Source organism: Mirounga leonina, unplaced genomic scaffold (genome assembly GCF_011800145.1).
Source record: "Mirounga leonina isolate KUSES-001 unplaced genomic scaffold, KU_Mleo_1.0 Mir_153, whole genome shotgun sequence".
In the NCBI taxonomy this organism is placed as follows: Eukaryota; Metazoa; Chordata; class Mammalia; order Carnivora; family Phocidae; genus Mirounga; species Mirounga leonina.
The window spans coordinates 83,950-101,085 of record NW_023270387.1 but is presented as its reverse complement, the minus strand read 5'-3'; the positions used below and the strand labels follow the sequence as shown (position 1 = coordinate 101,085).

Genomic DNA, 17,136 nt, shown 5'->3' with positions numbered 1-17,136 from the left:
AAAAAAAAAAAAACAGACCAACAATCCAAGAAAACTTTGTCTCTCGAACGGAAAAGCCAAATCTCAATCTTACCCTAGTGTAGTTTTATTTTTATTTATTTATTTTTATTTACGTTCAGTTAGCCAGCATATAGTACATCATAAGTTTTTGTTGTAGTGTTCAATGATTCATTAGTTGCATATAACACCCCGTGCTCATCACATCATGTGCCCTCCTTAATACCCATCACCTCACTACCCCATTCCCCAATCCCCTTCCCCTCTAAAACCCTCAGTTTGTTTCCCGGGGTCCATAGTCTCTCATGGCTTGTCTCTCCCTCTGATTTCTTCCCATTCAGTTTTCCCTCCCTTCCCCTATGGTCTTCCATGCTATTCCTTATGTTCCACATATGAGTGAAACCATATGATAATTGTCTTTCTCTGCTTGACTTATTTCACTTAGCATAATCTCCTCCAGTTCCATCCATGTTGATGCAAATGGTAGGTATTCATCCTTTCTGATGGCTGAGTAATATTCCATTGTATATATGAACCACATCTTCTTTATCCATTCATCTGTTGAAGGACATCTCGACTCCTTCCACAGTTTGGCTGTTGTGGACATTGCTGCTATGAACACTGGGGTGCAGGTGTCCCTTCTTTTCACTACATCTATATCTTTGGGGTAAATACCTAACAATGCAATTGCTGGGTCACAGAGTAGCTCTATTTTTAACGTAAAGACCCACTTTAAAAATTACTGGAATTGTGGCATATGTCTAGCCATTGGCCCTTGACATCATTTTTAATTTATTTTTATTTTTTTATTTTTAAAGATTTTATTTATTTACTTTAGAGAGAGAGAACGGGGGGCGGGGAGCAGAGGGAGAGGGATGTGCTCCTCAGTGAGGAGCATAGAGCTTGATGCAGAGCTCAGTCTCACAATTCTGAGATCATGACCTGAGCCAAAATCAAGAGTCAGATGCTTAACTGACTGAGCCACCAGGCACCCCCCTGGACATCATTTTTTAAATTTACGAAGCTGTCTCTTTAATAAAACATCAACCTGGTTACTTTTGAAGAGACCATGGATGGCTAAAGGGCTTAGTGTTGAGCAAGTCTATGGAAAACACTGGTGAAAATGGCAGCATACTCTTTGAGCTCCTTAGAGAACCATAATCCATTTCTGAGTTGCTGACGTCTTGCTACTTCTTTGGCCACCACACTACGATAGACAGAGATTTGGTATCGAGATGGATAAGGACTCATAGAAAAAGATAATTAGGCCCCTTGGAGAGGAGGATGGTTTATGGGGTCTTTGGACTTTAAGTCCCAAAGTTCTCTTCCTACTGGGAAATTTGTGACAGTCTTTTGAGGGATGGCTCTATAAACATCTATAAAGAGAGGAAACATCTATCACATCTATCATCAATCACACCTTTTTCCTTCTCTTCAGCCCCTCACCTTCCTAACATGGCCCTTCCTTGTTCTGCAGGGAATTGCCCATTTGAGTCTCTGGTTGGTGATAGTGATAAGGATTGAGCCTTAAACTTTAAGACATAAAGTTATAAATCAATAAGGAAAAGAAGGCATCACTTTCTCGTATCCAACACTGAAGGCTTACATTGAAGTCTAGCCACCTCCTTGACCACTGTCTCCATCACAGAAGTGTTCTTTCCCACCTACGCCTTAATCACCATGTTCTCATTTCCAGTGATTTTTACACCTCGTAGAGTCCAGGTCCTATTAATGAAACCTGTGATGTAGCATCTGGTTGATCCCTCCTCTGGAGAAGCTCTCTACCTGCACCCAACCTCTGTCCCACACTCCCAACACACCCTCGCCTGAGTCGTACTCATCCTTCCGTGTTTAGCCTATAACTTTCTCCTGGAAGCATTGCTAGATGACCCTGCTCTGGGTGTACCATGACAAACAGCTGATAACAAGGCACTGTGCTGATGCCCAGTTTCTCCCAAGACTATAAAATTTGTAAGGGCAGAAAAGTTTGCTTTTCTCACCATTGGTTTTCCTGGGCCTTACCCTCTGTGATTGAAACACACCTATTAATCCCGGTGTGAATGGCACAGAGAGATTGTGGGAATTGCCAGAGTCTCCACCCCAAATGGAAGCATTAAAATCTGCAAAGTGCTTGGCTTTCTTAAAGGAGAAGCTCTTGGAATCCATTAACAGATAAACGCATCTTCATTTATATTGTAGTTGGTCTAGAGACGGTAAGACAACATCTAATGTACTTGAGGGTTGCGTTAGATGAATGGCAGGTCATTTGGCACAGTAAAATGCTCTTAATAGGATTTATTCCCAATCTTTCTATTTTATTACAGCCGAGACACCGACAATAGGCTGGCCCACCGGCGGCAGACGATTCTCCGCGAGAAGGGGAGAAGGTTAGCTAACCGGGGACCAGCATACATGTTTAATGATCGCTCAACAAGCTTATCTGCTGAGGAGGAACGTTTTTTAGATGCTGCTGAATATGGCAACATCCCGGTGGTGAGGAAGATGTTGGAAGAATGTCTCTCGCTGAATGTCAACTGTGTGGATTACATGGGCCAGAATGCCCTGCAGTTGGCAGTGGCCAATGAGCATCTGGAAATCACAGAACTGCTTCTCAAGAAAGAAAACCTGTCTCGCGTTGGGGACGCCTTGCTTCTCGCTATTAGTAAAGGTTACGTTCGGATTGTGGAAGCCATTCTCAGTCATCCAGCTTTTGCAGAAGGCAAGAGGCTAGCCACCAGCCCCAGCCAGTCTGAACTCCAGCAAGACGACTTTTATGCCTATGATGAAGACGGGACACGGTTCTCTCATGATGTGACGCCCATCATTCTGGCTGCCCACTGCCAGGAATACGAAATCGTGCACACTCTCTTGCGGAAAGGCGCTCGGATTGAACGGCCTCACGATTACTTCTGCAAGTGCAGTGAGTGCAACCAGAAACAGAAGCACGACTCCTTCAGTCACTCCAGATCGAGGATTAATGCCTACAAGGGCCTGGCAAGTCCAGCTTACCTATCACTGTCTAGTGAGGACCCAGTCATGACCGCTTTAGAGCTGAGCAACGAGCTGGCGGTGCTGGCCAACATTGAGAAAGAGTTCAAGGTAGGTCATGAACGTTGAGGACTTCACTCCCCAGAGCTGGAGTCCAGGGTATTTATAAGCTTCCATTGGGTTCTCAGTTAGTCACTGTGGTTGGAAAGAACTATGTGTTTTCTGAACAAGCTCTGTTATAATGAAATGTAGTAAAACTTGTGATCACTACCATTTAGAGATGCTCTACTGTAGACACTTTACCTTTGTTATGTCTAATTCTCATCACAGCCTTGAGAAGATACTAGTTGCTTTTCAGATGATGAGATGGAGGCATAGAAAGGTGATTAAGGCCCAAGACCAACGACTGGTAGTTGGCGGAGCTGGGATCAGAATCTGGGTGTGCTGTACTCCAGAGCTGGGTTCCATCTCCCGTGGGACCGTGTCTGGGTTCAGAGCACAGCGGGAGGTGCTGCTGAGGCCAGAAAGACGAGTGAGCGGAAGGAAGTCATGGTGTGACTGGGGAACACATGCGCCCAGAAGTAGGTACGCTGTAGAGAGAAAGCACTGCATGAGCTCTGCAAGTCCAGAGAGAGCAGCGTTCAGTTCGGATTAGTTCTCAGGGAAGTTACAGGTACGATGGCCTGTCAGCGGCTTAGGGCAGAACGCATAGGATTCGGGGGTGCCGAGGAGGGAAGAGCTACTTCAGAGCAAGGTAACAGCAAAAACAGAAGTTTGTAGCTACGAAAGAGGTCGTCACTCAGGAGGAACATTGGGGAGTCTTTCTATAAAGGGTACGTGGAGAGAACTGCCAGATGCCACTTGGTCCGCATGCTTGTGCTGCCCCCAGAGGGGATGAAATCCCGGATTCCCAGCCCGAACTCCGCTGTCTGTCATATCTCTCCAGCTCAGAGGCTGTCAGGCAAACACTCACCTCTAATTTACTAATGTGTGGCGCGGCCCAGAATTAACCCGCCAGCCTCACTGTCTCTTGCAAGGCTGTACTTTGCACATGCAGTGTAAACTTGTTTAATCTCACTAAACTTCAGTTTTCTCATTCGTAAAATAGAAATAATAACAGCACCTACCTCATAGAATGGTTTTAACCTATCTGAGATCACAAGACTAAACAATGGAAGATCTGTGATTGGATTACAGGGATATTTACATGTAAAAGCCCCAGCCCCTAGCCACTCTACTGGATAGTGAACCTGGGGAACATACCCGCTTGCAGACTTCATGATCTTCCCCAGGACCCTAATTGACTATTGCATGAAAAGGGTAAAGCTGTTTCCTTGTGACTGTGCATACTATCTGACCAGATAGACAGTTTGGAAGTAGCGTGAGCCATTCTCAGTTAAGCATAATTTGTTTTGTCAAGTTGCCCTTAGAGAACCTGTTTGCACCTGCAGTTAGCAAGGTGTCGCCTGTGTATAGGGCACTAACCTGTCATGGAAGGCCACTTGGCATGATTTACAGAGAGGAGCCCAAGTAGGTGCTTCATACTCATAGACTTCCCCCAAATACTACCTTACTGACTAACATCCAGAGCCACTCGTAGTCCAGTGTCTTCCTCTCCTGATTCTTTCTAGGGGTATTTCCATCCTAAGCACACCAGTGGTTTCAGGATGGAGGAGACAACTAGCAAAGCTGTGTCTCCAGGAGACAACTAGCAAAGCTCTGTCTCCAAGAGTAATCTGCCGCTCAGGCTGTGTGAGCTCAGGGGACCTTAGATTTTTGATGTGCAAAATGGGAATAGTATTGGCCCTACCTGCTTCCCAGGTCTTCAAAGATCAAAATAGAAAAGCATTCTACGGGGCGCCTGGGTGGCTCAGTTGGTGAAGCGTCTGCCTTCAGCTCAGGTCATGATCCCCGGGTCCTGGGATCGGCCCTGCGTCGGGCTCCCTGCTCCTCGGGGAGCCTGCTTCTCCCTCTGCCACTCCCCCTGCTTGTGTGCTCTCTCTCTGTCAAATAAATAAATAAAATCTTTAAAGAAAAAAAGAAAAGCATTCTACAAAGAAGAGACAAAGTGGCATAATTCTTAAAGGCAAAGAGTTTGGGGCCAAATAGAGCTGGATTTAAAGCCTGATTTTGATACCAAGTGTCTGCTTTGGACACATTATTTAACCACACTATCAACCAAACTAAGCAAGATGACTATGAAGATTACAGGACATAATGGAATCCATTTGCAATGCAACAGACTTGAGTTAGTAGGTTTTCTTGATTGACGCTGGGCTATAAATGGCCTCATTTCAATGGAAGAGGAAAACCAGGGAGGAAGTATTAGAAAGACCTGAATGAAGATATTAATGCCTGGTATATATAAGTTAGAGTCTTTTTTAACTGAAATGTGGTTGACACGCAGTGTCCCGTTAGTTTCAGGTGTACAGCCCAGTGATTCAACAAGTCTGTATGTTATGGTGTCGTGTGTCACACGCAACACTATTACGAGACCACTGACTGTATTCCCTGTGCTGTGCTTTTAATCGCGTGAACCGTTCATTCCATAACTGAAAGCCTGACCTCCACTCCCCTCCATCCATTTTGCCCAGCCCCCTGCCTCTCCTCTCTGGCAGTCATCCCTCTGTTCTCTATTTATGGGTCTGTTTCTGCTTTGTTTTGTTTCTTAAATTTCATGTTTGAGTGAAATCATACAGTATTTGTCTTTCACTGTCTGACTTACTTCATTTAGCATAATACCCTCTAGGTCCATTCATGTTGTTGCAAATGGCAAGATCTCACTCTTTTTCACGGCGGAGTAATACTCCATTGTGTGTATATACCACTTCTTCCTCATCCATTCACCTGTCATTGGGCACTTAGACCGCCTCCATATCTTGGCTATTGTAAATAATGCTGCAATAAACAAGGGGTGTATGTATCTTTTCAAATTAGTGTATTCACTTCTCTTTGGGTAAATATCCAGTAGAGGCATTACTTCATCCTATGGTATTTCTACTTTGAATTTTTTGGAAAGATTTATGTGAGAGAGGCTGGTGGGGGGCGGCATGCGCATGTGTGCTAGAGCAGGGGGAGGGGCAGAGGGAGAGGGAGAGGATCTCAAGCAGATCCCCCCGCTGAGCGCAGAGCCTGACAAGGGGCTCGATCCCAAGACCCTGAGATCATGACCTGAGCTGAAACCAAGAGTCTCTTGCTTAACCCACTAAGCCACCCAGGTGCCCCTTAATTTTTTGAGGAGCCTTCAGACTGTTCTCCATAGCATCTGTACCAATTTATATTCCCACTGACAGTACATGCAAGTTCCCTTTTTTCTATAATCTTGGCAGCATGTTATTTTTTATCTTTTTTATTTTAGCCATTCTCACAGATGTAAGGTGGTATCTCATTGTGGTTTTGACTTGGATTCTCTGATGAATAGTAATGTTGAGTATGTTTTCAAGATGTAAATTTTTGATGACTATGATCTACACTTCCTAATCTTCCCAACATAATATTAGGTCATCAGCAATAAATTATAACAAAAACATTTTCTTAAATTTTCTTTTCTCCAAAGAGAAGAATCTTGGTTTTCAGGCTTTATATTAGATCTTCTCTTTTGACCCTTATTTTGGTACATAAAGTTCCTCAATAGCGATTTATTAAATAGATAAATGACACGTGTTTGCTTTTCTCTGAAACCTCTCCAAATGTCCTGTGTTTCTCAAGTTTACCAACATAGTTTACAAGATCTTCCAAAAGATCTATCATATGTGGGTTATGTGCTTACTGATGAAACCATGAACATAAGAAATACTATGTATGCAAAGTACCATGATCAGGCTGAGGGGAAAGTTGCTTACTTTGTATTTTTCCTGAACCACATGTGAGTTTGGCAGGTTACATGACTTTTTGTTAGCTTTGATTATGTTTTAGACGAATCTCCTTTCTTTGGATATGAAGAAAATCTTTATGGTGCTAAGATATTTCAGAAATCCCTCAGCAGAATAGCAATTAAAGCACATTAAAAGAACAGTAAACCAAAAGAGAGTATTTTTCTGTTTGTTTTCTCTACAAACCATCAAGTCACTGATAAATCTCACTGCGTAGCATAGTAAGCGTGGTACTTCTCTGTTATTGATTTTTCCTTTGCTTTGTCTTTCCTAGAATGACTACAAAAAACTGTCAATGCAGTGCAAAGATTTTGTTGTTGGACTCCTTGATCTGTGCAGAAATACTGAAGAAGTGGAGGCCATCCTGAATGGGGATGTTGAAGTGTGCCACGGTGGGGGAGATCACGGTCGTCCAAATCTCAGCCGTCTAAAACTAGCCATTAAATATGAAGTAAAAAAAGTAAGGTCAGGCCTGAAGCCCCATTTGCGTTATTTCCACTTTTCTTGGTGCCATGTAAGGATGAAGGGCTGCCATGTTTAGCTTGAGCTGGCTTTTTCTAATATACAGGTGCACAAGGCAGGTTCTCTCAGCAATCCCAAGAGCCTAGCTGTGAGTCATTTTAATCTACTCGACATGCCAGTCTTTGAAATCTAGACTTGTTTATGCCGTGATTGTCGCTTTCCTTTCCCTAACTAATGATATAAAAATGACAGCGTGTGTCCAGATTATAAGGTATTGGTTATAGGGGAGGAACATCAGTGTTTGAGATCCAGTGCCATTTCCCATTTGTTGATGTGTTCCTGCTCGGGACCTGAGCCCTCAGACCCCTCCAACAACACTATTTGTGGAGTACTTTCCATCTCTGTCTTCACAGAGTGTCCCCATTCGTGATTGCTTTCTTAGGTTAGGTATCTTTATAAAAACAGTTTTTAAGGATGGGTTCTATAAAAAAAAAGTCTATGTAGACTTTTTTATTATATAATAAAATAGTCTACTAAAAGTCATATATGCTTACGGTAAGTTTTCAAGCAGTATAGATGTGCCTACTTTTTTTCTTCCCAATTTTTTTTTTTTAAGATACTACTTTTTTAAAAAGGTTTTATTTGTTTATTTGACAGAGAGAGACACAGCGAGAGAGGGAAAACAAGCAGGGGGAGTGGGAGAGGGAGAAGCAGGCTTCCCACAGAGCAGGGAGCCCGATGTGGGGCTCCATCCCAGGACCCTGGGATCATGACCTGAGCAGAAGGCAGATACTTAATGACTGAGCCACCCAGGCACCCCTAAGATTTTACTTTTAAGTAATTTCTACACCCAACGTGGGATGAACTCATAGCCCCAAGATTAAGAATCGCACGCTCTAGGGACTGAGCCTGCCAGGTGCCCTTCTATATTCCCAGTTCTTTTTTTTTTTTTTTAAGATTTAATTTATTTATTTGACAGGGAGAGACACAGTGAGAGAGGGAACACAAGCAGGGAAAGTGGGAGAGGGAGAAGCAGGCTTCCTGCAGAGCAGGGAGCCCGATGTGGGGCTCGATCCCAGGACCCTGGGATCATGACCTGAGCTGAAGGCAGATGCTTAACCGACTGAGCCACCTGGGCGCCCCTATATTCCCAGTTCTTAATGGAGAGTAGTTAATCACTGTTATATTCCTCTCCACAAATTTATATCTTGAACATCTTCACCTTTCAGTAAATAAGCATCCATCTCATCTTTTCAAAGGCTGTGTTGTTATATTATTATTTAATTTAATCTGCTTACTATTTAAGAGTTAATTTTTTTCAGGTTTTTGTTAATTCAAAATATTTGCCAAGTTTCCCTTCAGAAAAAGTGTACCAGTTTATATACATGCCAACAGTGTATCAGAGGGCTTATTTTTTTCTACTCAAAATGCGTGTTACTAAATCTTACCATTCTGAGAAGATATACATTGTATCATGTTTTAATTATCTTCAAGGTTAACCATCCTTAAGCATTGGTAGTCCCTTTATCTAATGTTTCAATATTTTTTATCAATTTTTATTTCACATTGTTGCTTTTTGTCTATCAAATAATGTTGCCCTCTGTCATATGTGACATTCATTTATAAAAAGTAAATATGCGAGAATAGAAAATTTTGAAAAAAAAAACAGGTAGAATTTAATTATAAAGTTTTCTTAATTGAAAGAGTTTATGGCACAGGAATGAAAATATATCAATGGAATAGAATAGGCAGTCCAGAAATGGACCCATATACAAATGGGAATAAGTAGGTGTAGCATTGTAGGTCTGCAGAAAAGGTGGCGTGCTTTTTAAAAGTATTTAAATATCTGGGCCAGTAGGATGTTTACATCACTCTTTCAAGATGGAAAAAAAAATATGAGTCCTTTGCAAAGCATTGATAAACCTTTTTATAATATTAAATTTCAGAAATTTTTCTATGCTTTCAAAGAAAGCCCATTAGTCATAAAGAAAGAGTTTGATAAATTGGAATCTTCAAATCTATATGATACGTATCAGAACCTCCTGCCGTCTTGCTTGATGCCTGTCAACTGGATGTTTTATGTTTGTTCTTTCTCTAACAATATTTTTCGTCAGAGACCACAGAACAAAATACTAGAACACAAGGAAGGAGTTTCTGAACTTTTCTCTAATGAAACTATTAAATGATCTGTTGCTTCCCTGCTAGTTTGTAGCTCATCCAAACTGTCAGCAGCAGCTTCTGTCCATCTGGTATGAGAACCTGTCCGGTCTACGGCAGCAGACGATGGCGGTGAAGTTTCTGGTGGTCCTCGGGGTGGCTGTTGGATTGCCCTTCCTGGCTCTCATCTACTGGTTTGCTCCGTGCAGCAAGGTACGTCTGTGAAGCCTGCCCGTGCGCCGTCCCCCCGAAGTCTGTCCAGCTGTGTAGGTCCGAGCCAGCTGAGCAGGGAGATTTCTAACTCCCGCATGAAAATTTCATGGAAGCCACAGCTGGGCTGAAATCATATTATTATTTTTAATATTACAAAAATAACATCTATTTGCTGTAGGAAATAGAGGGGGAAATGGATAGAAAATTAACCCATAATACCACCACTGCTGAGTTGAGAAAGGGTACCAAGTTACTGTTCAGTATATTTCTTTCCATCCCCTCTGTAGGTGTGTCTATTCATATATTTCTATAAATTTTAATGAGGTCATAGTGTGCATTGAGCAGATATTTCAAATATAATCCTAAAAGATAAATTTTTTTTTGTCTTTTATTCCTCCTCTGGCAAAGTTTGAGATGAAAGTTCTTTTTCTTGTATTTATTTTGGCTTAACCTGACCGATAAATCTTATTTCAAGTGAAGAACAATCAGGTAAACTCTAATGTGATGCTTGTGTCAGTGAAGAATACTTATTTTAGGGACAGAATACACTGTAACGGGACAGCGAAACCCATCTGCCCAGACTTCGGTGGAAATCGTATGTTCGAATGGACCCGCCTTTCCTGAGTGGGACAGTTCAGTCTGGAATACAGTTGACCTGTCGTTTCGGGAACAGGCACAGGATTCTGACGACAGTCTTATTCTTCATGTTTCGAAGCCACATTTCTGGAATGGCTCAGTCTCAGCTCTGAGGGTCAGACTGAAATAATCCTACAGCTCTGTGGCTCAGATCTCTGCCACACCATCCACGTGCCACGTAGAAATGCCAGTCGAATCCTCGCTTGTGCTTGACACGTGTGGGCTCATCTTCAAACACCTGTAGCAGGTGGAGACAAACACCTGTTTCTCCATGACCAACATGTTGTCTTCTTATTACTTTGTCACATATTTGATGCGTCAGCTCGAAGGGACCTTTCTAAGTGGGTCCTGGTGACAGTTGGTGCCGGGCTTCCCGTATAGAGGGACCTACAGAATTCCTCCCAGTACGATGATGCGAGCTGCTGGAAACTGAGTGGTTTTCCCTGAGGGTAAAACCTGTCATTTCCCTTAAAACATATAAGGCCCCCAAATTGAGCTTTTATAAGTAAAACATAAATGATGAAAAGAGTGAGATTTACTAGAATGAGAAGTTAGTAGCATAGATCTTCTGGAAAGTTATAATTTTCCTTTTCTTGCCTTTGTCATAGGCATGACAGATTTCGCTTTGAAACAGAAATTCTGAATTATCCTTGCTGCCCCACGGGCCACATCCGTGTATGTGGGTGTTCTCTTCGGCCCTTACATTTCCCGAGCGTCCAGAGATTGCAGCTGAACTGAGTGAGCGGGGGCGGGGCTGTTCTGAATTACCCTCTGATTACTGATTACTCTGTGATCAGTTAAACTGTAGTATCTTTCCGAACTGAATGATTGTCCTTCTCCACATCCAGTGCGTTCAAACGCACGATGCCTCCCAGAATGCTGGTATTTTGTCAAGAGACTATTTTTGGCAGTCCTTAGAGTTTCTTAGATTTTGATTGAATCCTCATTAACCTGATTTCCTTTACTATTTCTTCTTCCCTGGTCATGTTTCTTTTCTGGCATCTGTTTTCCATCCCATTTATGAACCCTGAGGCAAATAATCAAATTAAAAGGATGCTGTCAAGGTATTTTTTTTTTTTTATCTAAAATCTATTTTACTGCCTGTTATTTACCTTTGAAGTATGATGGTAAAGTCGGTTTTCACAGTTTTTCCCTTAGCAATGAACATAAACATTATTTACAGGTTATGGGGGAATATTTGCTTAAGCTATATTAATGCTTTTATTTAAAATACTATTTTAAATACTAGGGGCGCCTGGGTGGCTCAGTTGGTTAAGCATCTGACTCTGGATTTCAGCTCAGGTCATGATCTCAAGGTTGTGAGTTCAAGGCCTGCGCTGAGCTCCACAATGGGTGTGGAACCTACTTAAAAAAAAAAAAATACTACTTTGAAGACTAAGAAGTTTCCAACATATCCATGAGAGTTAAGCCAGATCAGATTGCAGGCTTGTGCACCTTGACAGAGTCTCTGTCCATGTAAAGTTGGTTTTCTTTCCTCAAGTCTGCTTTCTTCTTGCAGAAAGTTTTTTCTTTACTTGTTTTCTTTTTTCACCATAACCCAAATATGTTTTATGTTCATTACAATAAAAATAGGTCATGTCGGGCGCCTGGGTGGCTCAGTTGGTTGAGCGACTGCCTTCGGCTCAGGTCATGATCCTGGAGTCCCGGGATCGAGTCCCGCATCAGGCTCCCTGCTCAGCGGGGAGTCTGCTTCTCCCTCTGACCCTCCTACCTCTCGTGCTCTCTGTCTCTCATTCTCTCTGTCTCAAATAAATAAATAAAAAATAAAATCTTAAAAAAAAAAAGAAAATAGGTCATGTCGTGACTTCAAATCATTTTAGCTTAAGCTAGCTTCAAACTTGTTATAGTATATTATTAGTTTTCAGGGGTAGAATTTAGTGATTCATCAGTTGCATATAACACCCAGTGCTCATTACATCACGTGCCCTCCTTAATGCCCATCCCCCAGTTACCCCTCCCCCCACCCACCTCCCCTCCAGCAACCCTCAGTTTGTTTCCTAGAGTTAAGAGTCTCTCATGGTTTGCCTCCCTCTCTGTTTTCATCTTATTTTTCCCTCCCTTCCCCTATATTCATCTGTTTTATTTCTTAAATTCCACATATGAGTGAGATCATATGGTATTTGTCTTTCTCTGACTTGTCTTACTTACAATGGAATATTACTCAGCCATCAGAAAGAATGAAATCTTGAGGCATCTGGGTGGCTCAGTTGGTTAAGCGTCTGCCTTCAGCTCAGGTCATGATCCCGGGGTCCTGGGATCGAGTCCCACATCGGGCTCCCTGCTCAGCGGGGAGTCTGCTTCTCCCTCTGCCTCTGCCTCTCCCTCGCTCATGCTCTCTGTCTGTCTGTCTGTCTGTCTCTCTCAAATGAATAAAATCTTCAAAAATAAAAAAAAAGAAAGAATGAACTCTTGCCATTTGCAACGATGTAGATAGAACTAGAGGGTATTATGGTAAGCAAAATAGGTCAGAGATTGCTTCAACATTTTCTGTTCCTATTGGCATTTGGCAGTTAGGTATTTAGTCATCAATAAATACTTGAAGAAAGTATAATATATAATATCCAAAACCAAATATTTCTTTTAATACTTACCCTCAAAAATTTGTCAGGTGAATCAATTATTCACCTTATTCAATTGGTAAGTCCCCTTTTTTACAGTTGTTTTTTTTTTTAGAAATTTATTTACAGCTGAGCATATATAGATGACAGATTTTACTAAAATGGATAATTCAATTCTTAAAGTCCACTGAATAGTGCCAGAATCTCTGTTAGTTTAAAGGGAAACAATGCTTAGTGATTTGTAGTAAGAAATAGAGATATGGGGGCACCTGGGTGGCTTAGTCGGGCATCAGACACTTGGTTTCTGCTCAGGTCATGATCTTAGGGTCGTGAGATTGAGCCCTGTGTGGGGCTCCACACTTAGTGGGGAGTCTGCTTGTGATTCTCTCTCTTCCCCCCCACTTGCACTCTCTCTCTAAAATAAATAAATAAATCTTTAAAAAAATGAAAAGAAATAGAGGGTTATGAATATCCAAACACATCATTTTAGTTTCCTGCTAACCAAATTCTTGTGTTTGTTTTTTTGCTTTTTTTTGCATTTAAACTAGCACGTTTCATAAGCAGCAAAGATGCCTGGTTTGATTCTCCTCTCCCCTTTCTGAATCAAACCAAGAAGGGCCACACCCCAGAGGAGGAGGGAGGCAGGAATTACAGGCTCTGCCCCGAAGGCAGGACGCTGACTTCATGCGTATCTAGGACAGTTCAGCTCACGTCCCAGAGCTCTCTGACCTGTGGCCCACCCCAGTGTGGGCAGCTTTGTTCTCTACCCCATTTTTATCCCCAACCTTTTTAATATATTCATATTTTTACAGAAACGTAGTTCAGGAAAAGAGGCAAAAGAAAATCAAACCTACCCCGTCACCCATTTGTTTTTGCTTCACCCTTATTTGATTACTTGAGAGTTCTGTTTAAACAGGATCTTTAAAAACACAAACAAAATATACTCTTTGATTAAATCTGATGAGCATTCTTACGGAAGTATGATTTTTAGACGTTTTTACAGCTGATTTTTATGAAGTAACTGTGGGTTGCTCTGCAGTATATCTAAGTGTATCTAATTCTGTGGATCCATTGTCTTAAAGCTGGCTAGCTAGATCTAGACAGAGGTAGATAGATACCCGAGCACGCATGCATCCTGATATTCTGCCTGGTGTAAGATTCTCAGTATCAAGAGAGAAGAGACTAGGGCGCCTGGGTGGCTCAGTTGCGCGTCTGCCTTCAGCTCAGGTCATGATCTCAGGGTCCTGGGATCGAGGCCCGCATCGGGCTCCCTGCTCCGCGGGAAGCCTGCTTCTCCCTCTGGCCCCCCACCCCTGCTCATCCTCACGCTCTCGCTCTCTCGTGCTCTTTCTCTCAAATAAATAAAATCCTTTTAAAAAGAAGAGAGAAGAGACTCAACTGTATGATTTATTTCAGCTTTAACTTTTATGATTTTGAAAAACATATAGACAAGTAAGGCTTGTAGGAACAGAGAACAATGATCACATCCCTCCCATTACAGCATTTAGCTTTTTCAGTAGAACCGTTTTTTCTCGAAGAATTGACATAGCTCTGTACTTTAATGAAAAAATAAGCAATTGTTTGTAAACCACACAGAAGCATCAACTGTGAAATGGGAATGCCTGCTTTTAGACCCCAGCTCCACCACTTCTGAGCTGGGTGACGTCTAGGCCAGTTTCCGGATCTCCCTGTCTCAGACTTTTCATTGTCCACATGGGCATCTGAGCGGCATCTGCCCTCAGACTGTTGCCATGGTGACATGAGTGGACAGAGTAAAGCACGGAAGTGACACCTGGCACATCGTGAGTGCTGGCTAGGGGTAGTACTAGTCACACATTTTCCTGTTATAATGCATTCAGTTGAGAATCCGTTGAACGTGTTGAGCCGTCTCCTAAGAGAAACTGCACATGCATACGGAGTCATTCAGCATTTCAGGGGAGGCGCAGAGCCCTTGAGACTCATCCCGGACACGTACCGCCCCTCTGCTCACCGAGGACCCGTGCATCTCACACGGATACTCATCCTGCACTGCAGGAGACAGGAGCTCTGACTGCCTGCGTGTTTCACATGAAGAACCTGAGTTTCACATCATTTAGGACTTTTACTCACTGCCACTCAGCTCATGAGGGAATGAACCTGGAACCTGAAGTTAACATGTTGGGCTTTAAATCCAGCGTCGTTCCAGGGCAGGGCTCCGAGTACTTCATGGGACCTGCCTGCTGTCGGGATCGTGGTGCTCAGGCTGCTTCCCTGGTCAGCAGGACACCCCGCGCCCAGCCTCACGTGCGCCCGCGTCACTGACAGACGCCGTGAGGAGAGCAGACAGGCGGATACGGACCAGTGCAAAGTCGATTCCGCTCCAGACCTTCACCGCTGCTTCTTCGATACTTTATCCTCACTAAAGCAGTTCGGTGTTTATGAATAATGATGATACTATGCTCTGCCTTTTGTCGTAAAATATTATCTTGTCAGTGTTATAGAATATTTTAAGAACTTAAGTATCATTTAACAGAGGAGTGAGCTGGTTGAATTATAAATCCAGAGTATCAGCGTATGTCGATGAGGGGTATGACTAACATTTTCAAATGGCGTGAAGAACTGTTTTTCTTTCATCAGTTATATAAATATACATAATTATCTTAGGAGAACGTTGGAATACACGTTTATTTTTGTGCATGTGCATGTGTGTTTGGCAAAGCGTATGAAACAAAGTTAAGATTTTCTTCCGGTGTGTATTGTGGCAGATGGGGAAGATTATGCGAGGACCATTCATGAAGTTTGTAGCACACGCTGCGTCCTTTACCATTTTTCTGGGACTGCTAGTCATGAACGCAGCTGACAGATTTGAAGGCACCAAACTCCTTCCTAATGAAACCAGCACAGATAATGCAAAACAGCTGTTCAGGATGAAAACATCCTGCTTCTCGTGGATGGAGATGCTCATTATATCCTGGGTAATAGGTAAAGACTGGTATTCCTTCATCCTGTGTGTGTGTGTGTGTGTGTGTGTGTGTGTGACATGCGCAGCTGGACCGACCAAGGCTGATCCCTTCACACATCAGGTGCACAGATGCACCCAGCACGCTGCAGTGCACCGCACACCAGGATTTTCTTCGTGTTGGTAACGCGTGGTTATCTTGGGTTCATTATCAGGGGCACAGTCTTCTCACACACCACGTGCTTTTTAAGTTTCCTAGAAGAACCTGGAAGAAAACAGTAGGATAGTATTGATCAAATCTGGCCAGTGATGAAGTAATGCTATTCATATTTTGGGAGAGCCGGGACTTCAGATTTAAAAACAACCACATGATTTTATGTTGAGACTTAGTAGGAACTGAGCTAATAGTCACTCACATTTATTGAACAGCTATTATGTACAGAACTGTTCAAAGCACTTTACATACATCAGATCACACAGTTCTCTAATCTGTAACATGACACTAACATCTACTTTATAGTCTTTGCTTTAGATCCCCCACAAAGTAAGCGAAGCAGAGAGAATGCTTAACTCCTCACTCTTTGTCTTTGGAATCAATCATACACATGGCTTGTTGTTAAGTATAATGCAAATGAGAAAGGTATTTCAATCGGATGTTTATGAACAAATAAATTCAGTAGTTAGGTGGTGCCTTTGTTAGGTAAGGAGGGTACCCAGGTGAATGAGACAGAGGCCTTTCAGGGAAGGAAGTTAAGTGTGGGGGTCAGGTCAATACGTAAATCTATCGCTGAAACCTATTGACAAATACTATAATTGAGGCATTATTAGGATAATATGAACATACACAGGTTGGGTATCTACGTCTGAGTGAGGTGGGATGTAGGAAGGGCAGAGAAGGCCTCCCTGTATAGCAGCTTCCATCTAAGACTTTGGAGCGAAGGCAGTGTCACCAGACTGAGTGGTTGGGGACTAAGGACAAAACATTGTGTGCAAAGCTGTGGAGCTAGGACGGCCCCTGGCGCACCTGAAATGTCAGGTGGTGGGGCCCCGCTTGTATGCAGGTACATGTCCGGAGGCGGGCTCCACTGGAGAACAGGTGCATGTCTGGAGGTGCCCCTTCCCCCTGCTGGGGTGCAGGTGCATGTCAGGTGGTGGGGCCCTGCTTGTATGCAGGTGCATATCGGGAGGAGGGCCCCGCTGGAGAACAGGTGCATGTCAGGTGGTGGGGCCCCGCTGGGGTGCTGGTTCATGTCAGGTGGTGGGTCCCCGCTGGGGTGCAGGTGCATGTCAGGTG

At 43.0% G+C, this 17,136-nt stretch overlaps 1 protein-coding gene across 3 annotated transcripts in view; it reads left to right on the top strand.

The window, feature by feature from the left end:
- TRPC6 (transient receptor potential cation channel subfamily C member 6) overlaps nucleotides 1-17,136 on the top strand; it is a 116,395-nt gene that overhangs the window by 80,474 nt on the left and 18,785 nt on the right. For all 3 annotated transcript variants that reach the window (XM_035008768.1, XM_035008767.1, XM_035008769.1), the window contains exons 2-5: nucleotides 2,322-3,096; nucleotides 7,132-7,317; nucleotides 9,525-9,689; nucleotides 15,649-15,865. In XM_035008768.1, coding sequence (XP_034864659.1) covers nucleotides 2,322-3,096; nucleotides 7,132-7,317; nucleotides 9,525-9,689; nucleotides 15,649-15,865 — 1,343 coding nt within the window. The remainder of the gene's footprint in view (nucleotides 1-2,321; nucleotides 3,097-7,131; nucleotides 7,318-9,524; nucleotides 9,690-15,648; nucleotides 15,866-17,136) is intronic.